The sequence below is a fragment of the Mus pahari genome, chromosome 10 (assembly GCF_900095145.1).
Source record: "Mus pahari chromosome 10, PAHARI_EIJ_v1.1, whole genome shotgun sequence".
In the NCBI taxonomy this organism is placed as follows: Eukaryota; Metazoa; Chordata; class Mammalia; order Rodentia; family Muridae; genus Mus; species Mus pahari.
This window is the reverse complement of record NC_034599.1, coordinates 25,893,898-25,913,185: the sequence shown is the minus strand read 5'-3', so window position 1 is coordinate 25,913,185 and position 19,288 is coordinate 25,893,898. Positions and strand designations below refer to the sequence as shown.

General features: G+C 50.3%; 1 protein-coding gene across 2 annotated transcripts in view; it reads right to left on the bottom strand.

The window, feature by feature from the left end:
- Nucleotides 1–17,427, bottom strand: part of Adamts8 (ADAM metallopeptidase with thrombospondin type 1 motif 8) — a 20,975-nt gene extending 3,548 nt beyond the window's left edge. The window contains exons 1-8 of one of the 2 annotated variants that reach the window (XM_021207532.1): nt 16,384–17,421; nt 8,657–8,896; nt 7,574–7,709; nt 6,781–6,948; nt 5,579–5,883; nt 3,658–3,841; nt 1,226–1,398; nt 936–1,111 (exon numbers count right to left, since the gene is read on the bottom strand). In XM_021207532.1, coding sequence (XP_021063191.1) covers nt 936–1,111; nt 1,226–1,398; nt 3,658–3,841; nt 5,579–5,883; nt 6,781–6,948; nt 7,574–7,709; nt 8,657–8,896; nt 16,384–17,148 — 2,147 coding nt within the window. In that variant the 5' untranslated portion in view covers nt 17,149–17,421. Of the gene's footprint in view, nt 1–935; nt 1,112–1,225; nt 1,399–3,657; nt 3,842–5,578; nt 5,884–6,780; nt 6,949–7,573; nt 7,710–8,656; nt 8,897–16,383 lie in introns of both variants that reach the window. The other variant, XM_021207533.1, reaches the window with a different exon arrangement.
- Between the last annotated feature and the right edge of the window lie 1,861 nt (nt 17,428–19,288).

Genomic DNA, 19,288 nt, shown 5'->3' with positions numbered 1-19,288 from the left:
AGAAGAAGAAGAAGAAGAAGAAGAAGAAGAAGAAGAAGAAGAAGAAGAAGAAGAAGAAGGAGGAGGAGGAGGAGGAGAAGGAGAAGGAGAAGGAGAAGGAGAAGGAGGAGAAGGAGAAGGAGAAGGAGAAGGAGAAGGAGAAGGAGAAGGAGAAGGAGAACGAAGAAGAAGAAATGAAGAAGAAGAAGAAGAAGAAGAAGAAGAAAGAAGGAGAAGGAGAAGAAGAAGGAGAAGAAGAAGAAATGAAGAAGAAGAAGAAGAAGAAGAAGAAGAAGAAGAAGAAGAAGAAGAAGAAGAAGAAGAAGAAGAAGAAATCCAAGTTCTCTATCACTAACTCTCAGTGTGACCTTAGAAACGTCAATCTTTGCCTGTTTCAGTCCCTTAATCCCAAGGTAGGGAATAACAGTTTTTGCCAGGGAGAAAGAAAGCACTTTGGAGTACCCCAGGGGCTCTAACGCATGTGGGGTGCTTGGGTGTGAGCCTCTCTCCAAGCCTTTAGATTCACAAGGCTGCTGAGCCGCTGGTTTTCATCCTCTTCTCTGATGAAGAGCTAGGCATGGAGATCAGCCTCTCCGTAACAGGCCTAGGGGAAATGTTTTGTGGCTGAGTCCTGTGTTACTCAGTGACTCAGAGCTGACACATTCCCATCCATGTGGCCTCCAGCTCTAATGACATAATGGCTGCCCCATCCCATTCTCTTCATAGCCAGATCCTATTCCAAGCGCCCCATACCCCCCCACCTCAGTACATCCTGACGACGACTGTGAGAAGAAGCAACCACTGACATTCTGTACAGAAGTGGAGTCTTGACATCTTTATAAGACCCCCACCCATCTACACAACTATTAACTAGCATCTGTTATTTAAGCTCGAGGCCATCAGTGTCCAAAACCCTTTATGTTCCTCTGCCTAGGTACAACCTCTAGGGAACTCACCTGAAAGGGGTGAAAGAACCGGAGACCTTCCTACAGGCAGTGCCTTTGCCCCCACACACCCCACATTTGTCCAGCTTCTTAGGCGAGTTCACCACATGGTCACAGCCAGCCTTAACACATTGTCCCCGGACGCAGATGGACAGAGTATCTGGTCCACACAGAGTGCCATCGATCACCTGGGAAAGGAAAGGTAAGAGGGGGCCATGAAGCACACAGAAGCCATCCGCAGGTGGGGGAGGCAACACGTGCCTGTCCTTGAATCCCTGTCACAGTCCAGGGGGGATTCTTACCTTAGCTTCAAACACTTTGAACTCACTCCTCCCACGGGCTCTGCAAAACAGCTTGCATCGGTCTCGGGGGGACACACCTGAATATTTGGGGACCCACTGCAGGAAGTTCCCATCCAGGTCAGTGTGGTTGTAGGCATTATATTTCTCACACTGCTGCTCCCTGAAGCTTTTTCCTGAGAAGAGTAAGAAACATCTCGGAGTAACATACCTGTTGAAGAACTATGGTAGAGAAATATCCGAATCCAGGCCTCCTTTCTCTCTAGGCTTCGGACTCAACCCAAGGACCCAGGCACAAGCCCACTATTTCTAAACATACCTGGGTGGGGGAAGTGTTTGTGTGTGTGTGTGTGTGTGTGTGTGTGTGTGTGTGTGTGTGTAATCTTCTCTCAAAGGTACAAGAAAAGGACCAACCTCACACTGGGATTTCTGGTACAAATATCCTTTCCATCTGAGTGAGGGACACTGAGCTGCACTTTCAGGACTCTGCTGTTTATACTTTATGCTGATTTCCCTAGTAACAACGGTCATGTGGCAAAGGCTTACTGGCACTTCTAGCCCCGGTCTTGCCTCTGCAGCTCACTTTCTTGATTCCGATGGGAGAATCCCATCTATGGGAGAGCTCCATCTGCAGGTACTATAATTACTCCCTACCAGAACTATCTTATTCTTTCGATAATTGGTTTGGCTTGGTATTCATTATAATGAGACTGGCACCCCAGCATCCTGGACATTCAAGCATCTCTCTGTGCTATTTCTAATCTACCATGACATCTTCTGCTAAATTCAGGAAAAGTTGTCATTTCAGATGATTGCACATAACTGTCATAATCCCAAGCCCAGGCCTCATGCCATGCCTTAGGGACCCAGTACTGTGCTTCCTGTGAGCCTCTCCAGTGCTCATACATGAAGACCTCTGTGCACAGCCTTCAGACTAATCTTCCCTTCAGATGTGTTTTCCTTGCACCAATCCTAAGTGAGGCCTGCCCCTCCCACCATGCATCTCTACCCTGCTATACATCTGAATGGCCCTTGGAGATTCCTAAGCCCAGACGTACAGTGCTGAGCTTGTGAGCTCATACTGCCAAAGGGGTCCTGGCTGTACCCGGGAAAACGTCAGGGTGACCCTATGGGACAGTTGTCATGGACAATCCACACATGCTGTTTCAGTCTTTAAGGACCTTTCTGGACTGGCTTTGACATGCTGCAACTTCTGTTTGGCGCCTCCTGAGCAATTGATGGGGTTTATCATACCTGCCTTATCTTGGCACATAACTTCCTGTCTCACCAGCATATCATCATCTGGACCTTCCTTGGCCTTACCTCTCTGAGCTTCCTTCCCTGATTCCCCATATGCTCAGGGTTGCTGCTTTACAGGGAAAGTCACGATTACTGTGCAAAAGAGTTCATCATTAGTCATATTGCAGGGTCCCCGAGGACAGAGACCATGACATGCGTATTTATACCTTCTGTGTCTATTATAGTTACAGATACAGAGGCAATGACGGATACTTGATAGAAACGGCTGATCTCAGTGCATGTGAAGTTATGTCACCTATCATTCATGCCTACCTTACAAACTCTCATTAGTACCCGAGAAAATTTTCTAGAGTGTATACTACTGATTGTCCCTGTCTAGCAAAACTGCAGAGCCTCCAGATTTCCCCATTAGATACCCAGCCCAACGCCAGGACATCTATCTTGGCAGCTGGGAGAATTTCTCCTAAAGCTTCCCTTGCCCTTTTGTGCTGCCAGCACTTCCTGGAGCTGCCCACTGGAGGAGGTGGAGGCCAAAAAAATAAAAAAATAAAAAATCTGATTCCCTTTCCTAAATTGGCGACTGCTCCCCTTCTCCACTTTGAATACATGTGTGTGCTTTCTAGCATGACCTAGGGGGTAGGAATGAGCAAGGGGAGGCAGAAGCGGTGCTCCTTCTGGGGAAGGCTCTGTCAGGCAGTTGCTATGGCTCCAAGGGAAGACGGGCAGCTCTTCTCAGAAGGAATGTACCCAGGAATCAATCACATCCAGAAACCCTCTCTCCTGCCTGGGCTGAATGCTGGCTGGAGAGACCTTGGAGGCTTGGCTCTGACACTTGCTTCGGAAAAGGCTGCCATCGGCATAGAGAAGGATTCGGATGCCTCCAAGAGAGTTATCACCCTCCGCGCAATCCCTCTTCAAAGGTCCCTCTCAGATTTGCTTGGGGGGTGACGTGCTTTGTCTCTCAACAGCTGGGAAGACCAGGACAAGAGGAATCTTGCCTTTGAGATCACTGTCCTCTCCCTAAAGTAAGAACAGTCCTGGGTGCCCGAGGACTGTCCCCAAGCTCGACATCTTGCAGAGCTCGTGTAAATCCAGACAAGGGCTCAGCTCTGTACGTGGGGAGACCCCCCTCGCCCCTCTTGGGATCCCTTGTACCTATACTGGCAGGTAATTACCGTTTGGTGGACATTCCTCTGTGTTGCATGATTGGTATTTGGCTCTTTCACCCAGGCAAAATCTTCCTCCATTCTGAGGCGCTGGATTATCACACTCACGGCTGGAAAATTGTATCCCTCCACCACAGGTGCGCGAACATTGTCCCCAGGGTCCCCAGGGACCCCAGTCTCCATCTACCACAGCCTGTAACACACAATGCCACCAAATCAGGACCAAAGGGGAGCAGGTTTCAGTCCTCCATGCCACCTGGCGGCTTGGGCCTGACTTCCTTATCTGAATGTATGGTGTCCTGGAAATTATTTCGATTGCTTGGTTAATGATGGTGTGGCTTGCTTGTATGTGGCTTCATGAGCACAGAGGCTCTGCTAGGTTTGTTTGTTGTGACTGCGCAGAATATATAAACAGCACCTTACTCTACCCAAGTGCCCAACACAATAGCTGCTGAATGAGTATGAGAGAGTCTTTTATGGGTAAGTTTGGGTTTGGTGCAGTAGGTTTCCATTGGTGCCCATGGTGTCCTCAATGGGAGGAGTCTGGAGTCAGTGTAGCTGCTTCACCTGGGGAGGACATATGCCCCTCAAGACAATGGATCAAGACAATGATTCTTCGAAATAACCAACAGTGCATAATCCCCACGAAGCCTTTCCTTTGACAGCTCCAGCAAGGGTTCTAAATGACTTTTCCCCCCTACTATTAAAGAACATTTTGCTCACATAAAAATGAAAGCAGAAGACTGTAAAAATAAATATGGGAAGAAAGAAAGAGAAAGAAAGCAAGCTTTAAAAATGTACCACTGCACAGAGAGAAACCATTCCCATAATTGTCATAGAACCCTCCCATTCTTCTGCTCCAAATATAAAATCCTACAGCAGCGATGCATTCGTTTGTCAGAGGCTTGATACTGCAGACAGAGGGTAGCTTCCAGTCCCGCCCTTTTCGCTTTAAGGATAGACGATCCCGTGACTGTTTTATGTCACCCTCAAAGTTCTGCCTCTGAGATAGGTGGCTGGAACCTTCTTCTCTTTCAACACCATGAGAAGAATGAATGGGGAGACCAGGAGGTGGCTGAGCAGGAATCCATGACACTGCACCAGCCCAGGCTTTGGGTGAGAATGTGTGGCTTCCACAGCCCGGGGAGGCTCCCAAATCAGCACCAAGAGCATGCCACCGAGGACAGCCCTTGGAACGTGCTCGGGCCACCGTGGCGATTCAGCGCTGGGCAGGACCCAGGCTGTGAAACTCATGGGATAGTATTTCATCACGGAGGCTCCATGACTTGCAGAAGGAGAAATATGATCAGCCTTGCTGTTTGGATGTATTAAGAACAGGGAGAAGAAGTGAACCACTTAAAATCCTCACTGGCATTGCCTTGGGGTTTCTGCAAGTTTCCTCAGTAGTGGGCCAAGGTTTCTCTTTCTGGACACAGGCCACTCGGATCCCTTCTCCCCTCCTCTTGGAGTAGACATTCTCACCATTACACTTACTTTCTGATTTCTCCTAAGGAACTCAGTTCAAACGTGGCAGGCGATGGGTACTCAGCACTTAGGCAATGTCGCTACTCCATGTCACTCTCTAATTATAGTGGGTTCCTCTGGGCTCTCACTTGCTGAGTGCCCACCTTCTGGCCTTCACGCCTTCACCAATCTGCATGAGACCTCAAAACAGCTACAAAACAGCACCAAGGCGGAGATGCTGAACTTCGAGGAGCCAGGCAACAAACATCCCATTGGCCATGAGCAAGCCTCAAAGCTCCCCACGCGTGGGGGTGATTACCATTTGTTCTGTTGAGACTGACTCTTTTGATACGTAACACTTCTAGCTGGGCCTGAAACATCTTAGTTCCTGACTCTCCCATGTAGAGCCTTTGCCTCCCAATCCTGCTTTCCCCTCCTCCCTTTATCTCCTCTCCATTTTCCTCACCTTGGGATTGTCCACATCCTCCTTGAGCACGCAGCTACCATCCAGGCACAGGTGCCCAGGGCCACAGGGTGTACCATCAGCCCAGAGCAGGCTACCATTCTTTGTGTGGCAAATGGGCTCATCATTATCCCGATGGCGGCACCAGAGCTGGACACAGATGTCCTCCACAGAGGTGTTGGGGCAGTGTCGGAAATCAGGCCCAAAGATCTGCTTGCACTGCTGGTCCAGCTCGTAGAGGGTGCTGTGGCCTGGGAGGCCTGTGGGGAGGGGCAGAACCGAGGTGGGGGCATCCAGGAGACAGTCTCCTGAGAACAGAAGAAACAGATGCGTTAGAACAAGGGCAACACTTTGCTCTCAGCCCTGCGTGGCCTCTTGCACTGAGCTCCTACACTAAACTCCCAATTCTGAATGATGCAGTTTGGTGTCTAGGCGTCCCAGTTTCTTCATCCCCGATCTAAACATCACCAACATCCAACCAGGAACACAGAGCTTGTTTAATTCTGGGCAACTGTAGCAAATGTCTCTGTAGGATGTTTTCCTTTGTGTCCAGTGTATTTCCTGTGACGTTCAGTACGCGTCTCGTGACTGCCAGCCTCTTGCACTATAAAACCACATCCCACGTAAAGTTTAAGAACCCTGACATGCGCATTGGCTATATCCCTGCCTCCTTCAGAAGAATCTGGAATCCCTTGTTTCCCTGCTTGATATGATGATTTAAATGTCTTTAACCGGGCACCCCTGTCCTACCTGGCTCTCATGTGACTAGCCCACAGCCTTTTTGTCATTTCTGAGCTGCCGTCCAGTCTACCACTCCAGCCTGGAACATTCTCTTCTCTGCTCTTCCAAACTACAAACAGTCTTCCATTCCTCTATGTTCTGCTTAAACTCACCACCCCTGGACAACCTTCTCAGACTAATTCCTTTTGCATTGGAAGGAATAAATCTAAGTTAGCCCAGAGCTCAGGCTATGGGAAGATGGGGGTGGGAGGGGCAAGGAGGATCACTCGGGGAGGATGGGGAGGATAGAGAGGATGCTTCGCATGCCTTCCTAGAATGACACGCCTCTGAAGTCTTTCCCTGCCCTATGGGCTTTATGAGAACGCACAGCTGCAGGGAGTCCCCAGGCCACAGCAGGTGCTAACAGCGGAGGAAAAGGCTCTGCAGCTGCAGGGGGTGGGGGTGGGGAGCTGAGTGGGACATACCATGACCGTCATCCAGGAGCTCTGTGAGGTAGACAGCACTGCAGGGAGACCAGGGCAGCGTCTTGTTCACGTGGATGAAGAATGGCGCCATCATGTGGTACTTGCCCATGGGCCCAAACAGTCTCACACAGGGCTTAGAATCATCATGGGGCATGCTGAGAACGTGCCCTGGTTGGGGGTGAGGAGAGCAGAGAGCTGTGGTCCATTCCAGCTCTCCATACCCCCAGGGGCCCTGTCCTGCCCATATGTTTCCTATGTGGCCAGCAGTGTTGATGGTCTCAGCAACCCGTTCCTGTTACCATCTCCCCCCGGCATGGCCATGGGGGCTCCCTGAACACATTTATTGTGGGACTTATTTTCAGTGTCCTACTTCCAAGAAGTCTTTTCAGATTTCAGAGGACCATTGTGACCCCTTTAGTTTTTGACCAAAGAGGATCTCACATTCCCTTTTACCGCTGGTTGTCTAACACGACTCTCTCTTCATAATCCATCTCCCCGTGAAGCCTGGCTATTTAGCTTCCTTAGATCATCATGGTAACCAAACCCGTCTCCCCTGTTTTGGCATTCTCTGCGTAATGCTTCTGATGTCCCAGGACACTGATTTCGCACTTTGGTTTTGTGCTCAGAGTAGGAGTGGAGTCGGCAACATCAAGTATAGCATCTATATACACAGAACTACTTCGTCAATGGCTACGCGTGAGATGGCCTCCTCCTCAGACGCCAGGCAGCCGTGGACTTGACAGAGGTAGCTTCTACTTACATCCGAAGCAAGCTCTGCTCTGACAAGTCTTACCTAGCTCATGGGCCAGGGTGTAGGCTGCCTGCAGTCCCTCATCCTTGATCACTGAGCAGCTCTTGTCGGGGTCACAGATGGTGCCAACGTCTGCCATCCCCAGGGTGTCGCACTGCTCTCCCTTCCCGCAGAAGTTCTGTTTGGTGAAGAGAGAGCATCATGCTGAGTTATAGGGATAGGCGCGAAGACCAGAGGTGAGTGCCCAGTGTCCCACTCAGCCTTCTGAGAGACAAGCCTGATGCTTGTCTTACTGAGCCTCCTTCTAACATGTTTTTTTTTTTTTTTTTTTTTTTATGGCATAATCAGTAGAGCTCAGCACTTAGGCATCCTACCTAGCTGTCCTGTCCGTCACCTTGGTTTTTTTTGTCTTGGTTGTGACAGTTGGTTCACCTGTCCTTGTTTTTCTAACCTGGAGATGGGCCCATTGTTAAGACAACACCAAAACTAGTATCACATACGCACGCGTGCGCGCGCGCGCACACACACACACACACACACACACACACAGGACAGTGGTGGTGGGGCAGTGAGTGAACTTTGGTCACTACTGCTTGTATGGCCTCTTGGGGCCTCTTTTACCTCAGTCGCAGAATGGATATAACAGCGCTTCATTTCCACCTGTGGCTCCTGTGAGGACTGGTGGCCTGGGCCGGACACACTCAGATGTGCCCACTGGCCTTCAGGAAAGCTGTTTAAGTCACCACAGCCACCCTCCTATGTGAAAAATCCAGGGATCCCTAGGTGGCCATTCCTATGCTTAACCAGACTGAAGCCAGAACCCTTTCCCATTTCCATTTCCAGACCTCTCCCAGGGCTGCTTGAGCCTGCTGCCTCTTGGTATGACCTCAGCAGACAGCTGGTCACAAACGTTTGGAAAAGTGCCCTTATTAGATTCTTCTCCCCTTGCAGAGGCCCCTCACTTGCCTCATGACCCTCTTCTATTCATTCCAGCAAGAGGCCTCCAAAGTCCAGCTGGGACCAGCAGGGAGACAGCTCCCATGTTTGGGCAGGCTCCAAAGCCCTCCCTTTGATCTGCCCATCCTATCTTCTGCCTCCCCGGGCTTTTAGAACCAGCCCACACACCTGTCTGGTGAACAAGATGGCAGTGTCATAGTGCTCCGGGTGTCGGTCACTGGGCTTGTTAAAGCGCCGTTGCCAGCTGCAGAAGTTGCGCAGTGTGAGCCCCCCGTTGTCCGACACCTCCGGGCCCCATCCTTCTTCTTCCACTATTAGCACTTTTACCACCACAAGGTTGATGGAGTTTCTGATGCTCGGGTGCTTGTAGATTCGGGCTGCCATCGACATCACTGTGAGGATGTGGTTCTACCAGAAGGGGAAACAGTGCTTGAAATCACTTTCACTGCCTTGGCTACTCACTCCTACCACCTCATTAGGAGACGCTTATCTTACACATGCCAGGCTCCGGGCTGAACTTTATAGACATTCAGCATCCCGTGAGGATTAGCAAAACATGTGAGGACGTGGTATTATTTCCCCAGAGAAAAAGGCCAATCATAAGTTTCTGGCCCAAGATCGCAAAATTAATGTACTGTCATCTGAACCCAGTCCTGTTTGATCACAAAACTTACACATTGAACATCTAGACCAGCTCATGAGTGACCGACTTCCTAGTAATTAGCTAAAATTCAACACACATGGTTCTTCTGTTGCACCAACAACATTTGTACATGGAACATGGCTGCCGCACTGGAAAGGCAAATAAAAAGTTTTCTTGGGTTGGATGGCTTATTCTGACTGCCCAGGACACCAACTGGTTCCTTGCCAAATATCCCCATCTTCCCTGGCTTCACTCCAGAAGCAACAGCCCGAGGACTTACAGTCAGTGGAATTTCCCTCTTAGAATCTGTCTGAGCATTTTCCTGATGTTCATTGGGATAACTTCGACTTTTTAGTCTGGGGAACCGTTAACTCTGAGAACGTTGCTTTCATAATTACCCTTAGCAAGAGCTACTCTGCAGTAGTCATTGGCCATAGTTGACACATCACCTCATTGACTTCTCATAGCAACTATAGATCAGGCATTGATTGCTGTTCTGCTTATGAACGAAGGAGTCATCCAAGTTCACGAAGTCCTTGACGATCACACTACTCTTAGAGCCAAAATGCCGGTCCAGGTGTGTGTCTGAGGTTCACGCTCCTTTCTAGACTCCAGCCTCCTGCTCTCTTCAGGAACAGTCCCCACCCCCACTCCCAGCATTCATTCACTTCTGCTTGGAGCTCCAGAGAAGCCAGAGGGCCTAATGAGACTCAAATGCAGAGGATCCCACCTGCTTGCAGTTCCCCCAGGCCAACTGAAAGGCCTATGGTCCTACGTCATTAGTTGGCCTCTGGCCTATCCTGGAGCTGCTAACTGCTTTTTTTTTTTTTTTTTTTTTTTTGCTGGATTCCAAGGCTTTGAGGGGAGGCCAGATGAGAGCTTATTGTCCTACTTTGGGGACCTTGTGGATTATTTTTCAGAGGCAGAGACAGCGGGTGACAAGCTGGCACGCCTCGAGCCCTTGGTGTATGTAGCCAGCTGAACAGTTGTTTGTATGCTTTGCCATTTTTTTTTTTTTTTTTTTTTGCTTCCTGGACCTTCTCTGACCTCAGCTCCCCCCCCCTTCTGTTCTCCTGTGGCCTAAAAGGTGGGTGTAGAAGGGGAGGGAAGGCTATGGAGGGGACATTCCATCGAGGAAGGCCATACGTGGGAGTTCCAGATGCATTCCATTATTTGTGCACGGGACCTGTCTGTTCATCCTGCAGGCGGTAGACCAGATGTTTCGTTACTCCTTCCTACGAACGGCTTGGCAGGTTTCTGAGCTCAGGTGGCTCAGCATGCCATGCACGCCAGCTTGTTTAGGTTGATGTAAACATCTTATCAGCAAAGCTTTGACTTGGCATTTGTTCCCCGAGTCGGATGGCTGAGGGGAGATATGCAACCACATCATTATGCAACCAAGGGTGAGTCCTGAGGAATGGTAGCTTGGGAGACAAGTTCCTGGCCAAATCGCCCCTGCTTCTTGAGGGAGGACAGACAGTCTTCTGCTTTGTCTAGTGAGGCTAGGGTCTGACTGGACCAACCCCTGGGGATCTCTTCTGAGGAAATCTGCAACTGTCCTTCCAGGATTTTTTTCCTCTTGAGTCCCAGTTCTGTGGTATGAAAACTAGGGAGGGTAAGGTCTTTTTAAAACAGTCTGGGACCCAAGATGCTGACTTCTGGGTGTTCAAGAAGGTGGCTTAAAATGAGGAGTTGAGGATTTGGGGGGGACTGAGAATGACCTGTATATTCAAGCTCACCAGGCCAGACCTGACTTAGAGTGACAGATGATGTCCTAGTCCCTCAGGGAGAAGGCAACTGGCTACTTGGAGGGAGGACAGCATAGGGAACTCAGGATCCTTTTCTCCAGATACTGAGCTGCAGTCAGCTGAGGAGGCCAGGAAATCATTGCCTCCAGGCGACAGCTGGTTATGAAGACGGCTTAAGTTCTTTCCTGTCACCGACCATCTCAGAAGATAATCTGCATAGGGGAGGACCACAAAGATTCTGTGGTCCAGTGTTTCTTTCAGAAGCTCCACTGAGAGCTCACCGAGAAGCAGGTCATCCCCGCTGTTTCCCAGGGCCAGCTCCATCATCTAGATGCAGTGGCAGGAGCTTTGTATCATGGTCCATCTCACGGCTCCCCAGGGATAAGACTTGCTAAGACTGGGATAAGGATGTCACTTGGAGTCTGTATGCTTCTGATTCTCCATCTGTTCCCTAGGTCCCGATGGGCCAGACTTACTGATGCAGGGAGCAGGCCCAGGTGCCAGTCAAGGAAAAGGTCAAATGGCTTGCTTGATCCACCACCTGGTGTCTATTTATACCTCTCTGCTTACCACACAAGTACAAACTGTGAGCTCAAGAGCGGGAATGAGATTCTTCCCCTATTGAGTGAGGCCCCTGTTGTTTGGCAGAAACCTCCAGAACTGTCAGAGTGATAGGAGCCCATGGGTCAAGGTGAGTCAAGCAACTTAAGTTTCCTAAGGTACAGGTGGCATTTTTCTGGGGACCTTCTCAGTACACCCAGAATTCTGTGAGCTACAAGTAAAACCTTTCTTCCCCAGGGTCCTGGGTGCCCCTCTGGCAGTCACAGCCCACCCCTGGGTCTCTTGTGGAAGCCGAGCTTTGGCAAAGTGCACTAGCAGTGGATTCTCATCCTGGCTACAGTGTCACCTGGACGTTGCTTATTTGCTTCCACACAATGGGTACCAAGTCCTGTGTGGCGTGCTTGGGGACGTCAGAAGAGTGGCAACGTATGTCCACCTGTGGCGCCCTTAGTCCTCCTTCCTGATAAGACCTCTAGGGCTAGGGTAGCTCCGTAAGGAGGAAAGGGAGAAGCGAAGGGGGAGGGGAGAGTAAGACTCACATGACCGTCCCTCATCACACCTTGTTCTCCACAAAGCAAATGGTGCGGTTGCAAAACTACCCTTCTTCAGAGCTGCCCAAAGCCAACCGTAAACACTCAGAGCTGAGGCAGTCCGAGAAGATGGTCTCTGCCGTGTGGGTCAGCAAAGCTGAATAGCAGTTGCTAACATCCCAGTGATGTGTAGCCACAACATTATGCCCTCTCGGTCAAATGTTTTCAATCATCAAAGGCAACCCCAGGAATAGCTATGCCTCAGCGAGCACCATCCGTCCACCAGGACCCGACTCAGGTGTGTTCCATGTTTTGTGACATTCTCAGGACAGTCTTAGGATGTGGGTCTGACTGCTCCCATCTCCCTGGTGAAGAAATCGAGGCCCAGAGAGATAGATACCTGCCTTGGAACTCTCACTTACGTGTTTTCCTTCTAAGGCTATGTTCCTGGCCACTACACTACCACCACTCTTGGTTGCCACAAGGAAAACCAAACCCAAAGTTTGCAAGCAAATAAGCGAGCCCTGTCACGAACTGCACACACCCAACCTTTGGATTTTTGGAGGTTTTCTTTGGGAAATAATATCTTTGGTCATTCTACTGCAGCAAGGGATGAAAAGGACCCAATTGTTTGGAAGCGGGCTGAGCATAATTACGGTAACATACCTTTCTCTCCCATGAAAACTGGCATAAATACAGAGCCGATGGAGCCTAGACCTGTGTGTCACCCAAACCAGCACACCATTGACACCAAAAGATGACACTATTTGTTTTTACTTTACCAGGCAGAGACTCCTCTGGGCAAACCAGGGTACAGGGTAACTATAGAACTAGGGCCTGTGGGGAACATTCACTGCAGGAAGTAGAGGGACAGGAGGTGATCATGATGGCCTCTCCCTAGAATCAGCTCCCCAGGACGTTGCATCTGGGGATGCTCTGGTCTGTTTTGAGGAAGAAGAACCAGTCCTAGACCCTCCCAGCCGAGACATAGGTTAAAAGGTCTGCTTACTGCCGGAACTCTGCTCTGCTCCATATCCACCCAGGGGACGCTCAGTAGCATCTGAGAGGTAGACAAAGTTAGTGGACTCTCCTGAGGTGGTCCCTCCTTTCAGAAAGTGCTCTCTCTCTCTCTCTCAACTCTGACAGAAATGACAGCTGCTCAGAGCTACTGAAGCAGGACCCAGGTTCAGAGCCAGGTTATGCTGACTTCTGCTTGGGGTCCAGGCGTGCTGCTCACACAAGGTGACTCTTTCTGTGAAAACCACCAAGTCCTGGTGCTTTAAGACCTGGCTTATTCAAAGCCACCTCCTCCACTCAGAAGCCAGTCCTTAACAGGTAACCTGCAAGGAGGCTCTGGGAATCCATCAGACAGATAGAAGTCGCTTTGGGGTATCTTTGGGTAATGGGGGGGTGATGATGACGATAAGAGCCCTTGGATCTTTCAGGATCTTGGGCAAGTGGGATGGAGAGATGGCTCAGTGGTTAAGAGCACTAATTGCTCTTCCAGAGGTCCTGAGTTCAATTCCCTGAAACCACACGGTGGCTCACAACCATCTGTAATGGGGTCTGATGTCCTCTTCTGGTGTGTCTGAAGGGAGCAATGGTGTACTCATATACATAAAATAAATAAATAAATCTTCAAAAACAAACAAACAAACAAACAAAGGAACTTGGACAAGGTAATGCGCTCCCGTCTAAGCATCTGTGAGACTGTCTTATGATATGCACTCCTAACTCTGAACCCAGATAAGAAGGTGGGAGGCAGGGGCCCCTCCTGTGAAGGGATTAAGTGAACTCACTTCCAGAATTCTGGTGAATGTCATTGTCATTTAGCAATGACACCAGTTTGGATCATAGCCAATTCTTTCTTGAAGCTTTGAAGGTAATGGCAGTTTCTTTTCAGAATGGGGCTTGGCACTCTGATGGGGTATCTTGAGCCTGCAGATTTAAGGAGCCATACCACATTGTGGACAGTTGGGAGAGGGTGAATAGAACCACAGATTTTCCTCATGAGAAGATAGAGTATTAAGGTACAGCAACAAAGAATGCTAGACTTAGGCTCAGGAAACCTGGGGTGTTTGACAAATCTTGCTCGCTGCACTTACGTGACCTTAGGAAACACGAAAGTCCTTTTTAAGCTCTATATTCTTCTTCCTCTGTCTCTCTCAGAAGCATTGTTTTGCTGAGGTCATGCATATAAAACTATTCTGTAAGTGTAGTGTGCTCAGCGAGCAGCTGAACCTTCCAGAAACTGGGCTCATCGTGAAACAGTCTCACAGATGCTCAGACCAAGTCCAAGCACCTTGTTGTTTCTTAGAGTCAGGGGCTTTTATCACCATCAACACCCCCATTACCCAAAGGTACCCCAAAGCGACTTCTATCTGTCTGATGGATTCCCAGAGCCTCCTTGCAGGTTACCTGTTAAGGACTGGCTTCTGAGTGGAGGAGGTGGCTTTGAATAAGCCAGGTCTTAAAGCACCAGGACTTGGTGGTTTTCACAGAAAGAGTCACCTTGTGTGAGCAGCACGCCTGTACCCCAAGCAGAAGTCAGCATAACCTGGGTCTGAACCAGATGTTCTGCTTCAGTAGCTCTGGGATGCTGGAGCCTGGGCACCTGTGGATTTTGGAGATGCCAACAATCTCTTTGAAGGAAATGTTTAATACCTCAGTGTTTAAATGAGGAGTTGAGAACTGCTGGGGAGGACATTTTGGCTCTGCATTCTGAAAAAACCGACTAGTCTCGATATTTCTCCATGTTCTTGTTGGTCTTTCTACATTTTGGATTTTAGAGCAGATGCCAGGGACCGGACTAATTTTGGGGTGGATATAATTTTTAGCTTTGGGTTTGTTCCAGGAGAAGCCTAGAGTCAGATGTAGTGGTCTTGATGAGTTGGGAAGCCCTCTCTTCACCCTTCTCTACTTCTCTAATACACACTGGGGTAAAAGACTCAGAAGAAGTGGTTGGTACCTCCTCTTAAGGCTGGCAGAGAATCAAATATGGCATCAGCACAGAACAAACCTCAAGGAGCTGATGGCTCAGAGTTGTCCTGCAGTGTTTTGAGCAGAGCCAATACCACAAGACTGTGCCGAGAGCCTGTCCCAGGCTTAATTGGTCTGTGCAGTAGATAGAACAGCGATCATGTGGACCGCTCACCCACAGTCCTTCCTGTCCTCCCCACGTGGCTTTCACCGGAACTTTCTCCTCAAACACCTCTTCATTACAGGAGGTGGGAAAGACCAGATGACAAGCAGAAGGTGTGCTGTCTCTTTGCCTGGCCACTCTACAAAGGGAACGCCCATGCCCTTCGCACCCAAAACAGATTCGGGCACAGGCTGAATCTAGCTAGGATAGGGACCTGATCAAGGACACTATCACTGCCAAAGGGTTGACTGGGCTACTGCAGAGCTGGGATCCTCCACCGGAGAAACTATGATCTCTGGACAGGTCAGTTTCCTCTAGCTGAGCTAACATTTATGGTTCCATCTATTACAGAAAATGGGACCCTTATCCTTTCTGCTGCTGGTAAGATCTTTGCCCTATCTTGAGGGAGGGATTGGGAACACTTCTTGCTGAGCCAGCACAACTGCATGTAGTAAAGAATGCACAGCTACTAGCAATAGTGTCTTGAACTCAAATTTTCTGTCTAGGTCAGTTGAAAGCTGAATCTTAGCTGAGGGTGGCCGGAAGGACCAACCTCAGCCCTGGTTCCTTTGAATACAGTAACTGACAAAGTTCACCCTTCAGCCCTGCTCCCTCCCCTCGCTCACTGAAACTTCAGTTTTCTGGGCTGAGCCCCTAGGCAGAAATTCTGTCCTCCTTCCTTCTTGAGCTGGATGTTGGCACTGCCAAGTTCTGCCGGGGCTGAGCGCCAGGTTGGCAAGGTAGCCCATGCCCCTTGATCAGAACCAGCTGGGCGTACAGAAGTTGGACAGCCTCTTTCCAGGTCCGGTTCCCTCTAATGACTTTTACTTACAGGAACCTCAGTTCTCTACCCAAAGACAGTCACAGCTACCGTGTCCCAGCCCAGCTTCCTCTCCTAGGGAGTCTCAGAGAGTCCCAGATAGTAGAGTTGCGGGAAGCAGGACCAAGAAGGACAGGGCTCTTTAGCAGTTTTTAATCTCCCTTTGGGAGAAGCAGGTGCCTGGGAACTGTGGAAGACTCAGGATGCTGGGAAGAGACTGAGCCAAGGCCTCTACTGTAAATTGGAAGGGATTTAGGGATTGGGAAGTAGGAAGCCGGCAAGGCAGAAGTTAATGGAGTTACTGCTGTTTCTCAGAAAGAAGAAAGTCCCCTTTGGGGTTGGGCTTGGGAGCGCGAGGGATTCCCACCCCACCCCACACCAGTGGGAAGGGGAGAATTGAAAACGATCGGGAAGCAATAGACTGTTAGTCAGGGTCTGCAGAAGGTCCTACCTGTAGGTCGGTCCCATAGAAGGCAGCCATGGACGCATCAGCCACCAGAAGTGTTTCCACGAAGCGAGCCTCGGACACAAACCTCTTGCTTCTAGTTTTGGATCCGAAGGGTGGTGGCACTTTGCGAGAGTCTTCTGTCTCTTTGCGCAACCCCTCTTTGTCCTGCTTCCTGTCCTCTTCGTTGTCACTTCTCTCCTGTCCCTGCTCATCACCCATCTCCACCTCCCACTCCAGTCCTTGAGGAAGGGGGAAGACCTCGGCGGCAGCGAGCCCGGGGTCTTCGCGGCGCTGTCCCGGCCCCCAGCGCTGCAAGCGATGAGGCTGGTCCAGGGAGTCCCCAGCGCCTTGTGGCTGGATGGTGAACTCCTCGCCTGCCAGCAAGAACGAGCCGCTCAGCCCGCGACACAGGCTCATCGCCGCCAGCGATTCCCTCTCTCCATTCACCGTGCCAGAGAAGAAGCAGCCGCGCAGCCCTGGCTCGCCCCCGGCTGCCGCGCTCGAGCCCCCGAGGCGCTCGATCTTGAACTCCGGTGCCAGGAAGCTGGCGTCGGGCGCCAGGCGCAGCACGAAGCCCTGGCCGAAGGCGGACAGGTGGAAGGCGAGCTCGTTCGCGCTGCCGGGCAACCGCGTGGGCACCACTAGCTCCGAGGCCTGCGCCCCGGTTCCCGGCTCTGCCGGGGCGCCGCAGACGAGAGGCGGCGGCGGCAGCTGCAGTAGCAGCAGCAGGAGGGGCGGCCACCGGGTGGCGGTGGGGTCGCGGAGCATGGGGGCAGAGTGCTGCGGAGAGCGGGAGAGGGAAGAAGATCGCCGCGCGCGGGCAGGTGCTGGTGGCCCGAGGCGGCCGGGCCGCTCTGTCCAGGAAAAATGATCAATCGGATAGGGAGGCCGACTCGGCCAGCAGCAGCAGGCGCGGCGGTCCCCTGGCGGCCCCTCTGGATCGCGCAGCCGGCTCCTCCAGCGCCCTCCAGCCAACCTAGCAGAACTCCAGCAGCTGGCGCCCCGGGCCGCGAGCGCGCGTCCTCCGCGGCGTCCCGTGCAGTCGCCTCCTTCCTCGGGAAACACCGAGTGGGCTGCCGAGCCCTTCGTATTTATACTTCCTTCCCGGCTTTGACATAAGAGGTTTATTTTTGATCGCTCACTATTCCCGTTTCCCCTCCCCTGGGGTCAGAGACAGAAACAGAAAAGGAGAGGAGGGGAAAAAAAGGGATGAAATGTAAAACCAATCAGGAGTCAGTGAACCCCTCCCGATAGTTAAGTAGTTAAGTGTCAACTACAGCTTTCTTTCTTTCTTTCTTTCTTTCTTTTTTTTTCCTTTTTACGTGACTACGTGAAGACCTATGCCAATTCCTGTAATGCTGGACAGTCCCTCTGAAGGCGAGTCCTTGATGGGAGGAGAGACACTAGCTTCTTCTTGTGCAAGAGCCAGGTGCTGGGGACAGACACACTCTGCCCTGGCCTCAGAGACAGTATTCAGATTTCTGTACAATCTGGCAGTGTTAAAAGAGGTTTGTGGGAAGGTTCCAAAGCCTTTAATGGTCAAAGACAAAGGGAGAGGTAGGAGAGTCATACTGAAATCATGCTGTCCATTAAGAACCACTTCAGAACTTTAAAAATGTCACCTGGTCAATGACGCTTAATTGCTCGTTTCTGAGCATAGTGGGGGTAGTGAGAGGGTACTACCAGGAAGGTAAAATGGATTCAATACCACTAAATTCTCGTTTCCTATGGGAGGAAGTGCTTCGCCAGTCTGTCTTCTGATGCACAGCTCTGCCAGTTGCCTTGATGTCATGGTTTGGAAAAGCGGCCAGGTTCCTTTTATCATATTGCCCACAGCTCCAAATACATATAAATATGTGGGAAGCAAACTCACTCTGCCATACACCACACCTTCCTGCAGAAGAGAGTGGGATCCAGCAAGAGTGACGACCACCATCTTAAGACCACAAAACACAACCTTTGTGTCTACTCTAGTATTACCGGGGCAGGTCTAGATTGGATTCAGAATCACGTTCTCTCAGTACCAGAACAAGTCCTAGCTCCCTGCCCTGTGTCTTTTCTGAGACAATCATGGAGGACACAGCATTTGGTGGTGGCTCACCTTTAGCCAATCCATTTCTGTAGCTGTGAAGGATTGGTGGATGCAAAAGACTCCTTAGGACTTGTTACCTACAAAGAGGAGTCTCTCTCTCTCTCTTTTTTAAAGATTTATTTATTTATATAATATTTATTTATTATATGTAAGTACACTGTAGCTGTCTTCAGACACTCCAGAAGAGGGAGTCAGATCTTGTTACGGATGGTTGTGAGCCACCATGTTGTTGCTGGGATTTGAACTCTGGACCATTTGGAAGAGCAGTCGGGTGCTCTTACCCACTGAGCCATCTCACCAGCCCAAGAGGAGTCTCTTAAAGTAACTTGTGTCACTACAGAACCTAAGGAAAGGCCCCAGCACCTCAAGTTCTCTCCACGTCTACAGGACTGCAAAGGAGTGGTTGAGAACCTCCCAGGTGCAGAATCGCCTTCCTTTCCTGTATAGAGAATTGGAAGTTTGGGGAAAACACTCCTAGAGGCAGGGGAATGGAAAGCATCTCTGTTTTCTACCAAAAATGAACAAGATGCTCATCCCCCAACAGTTTAATATCCCTGGGACAGTGTGACCTGTACGGTTAAATGAGCAATCCCTTTTGCCTCAGGGCTGTGGTGACATTTCAATTACTGGTCTTAGCCATTAAGTTCCTTGTTCAGTATTTTCCAGTGTGAAACTCATTTTTCTTTTTTCCTGGCTGTTCTTTTCTTTCTTGATACAGGGGCTCACAGCATAGCCCAGGCATAGCCCAGGCATAGCCCAGGCTGGCCTCGACAGGTATGTGCTGTGACCTCATGCCTGTCTTTCAACTTCTGGTTT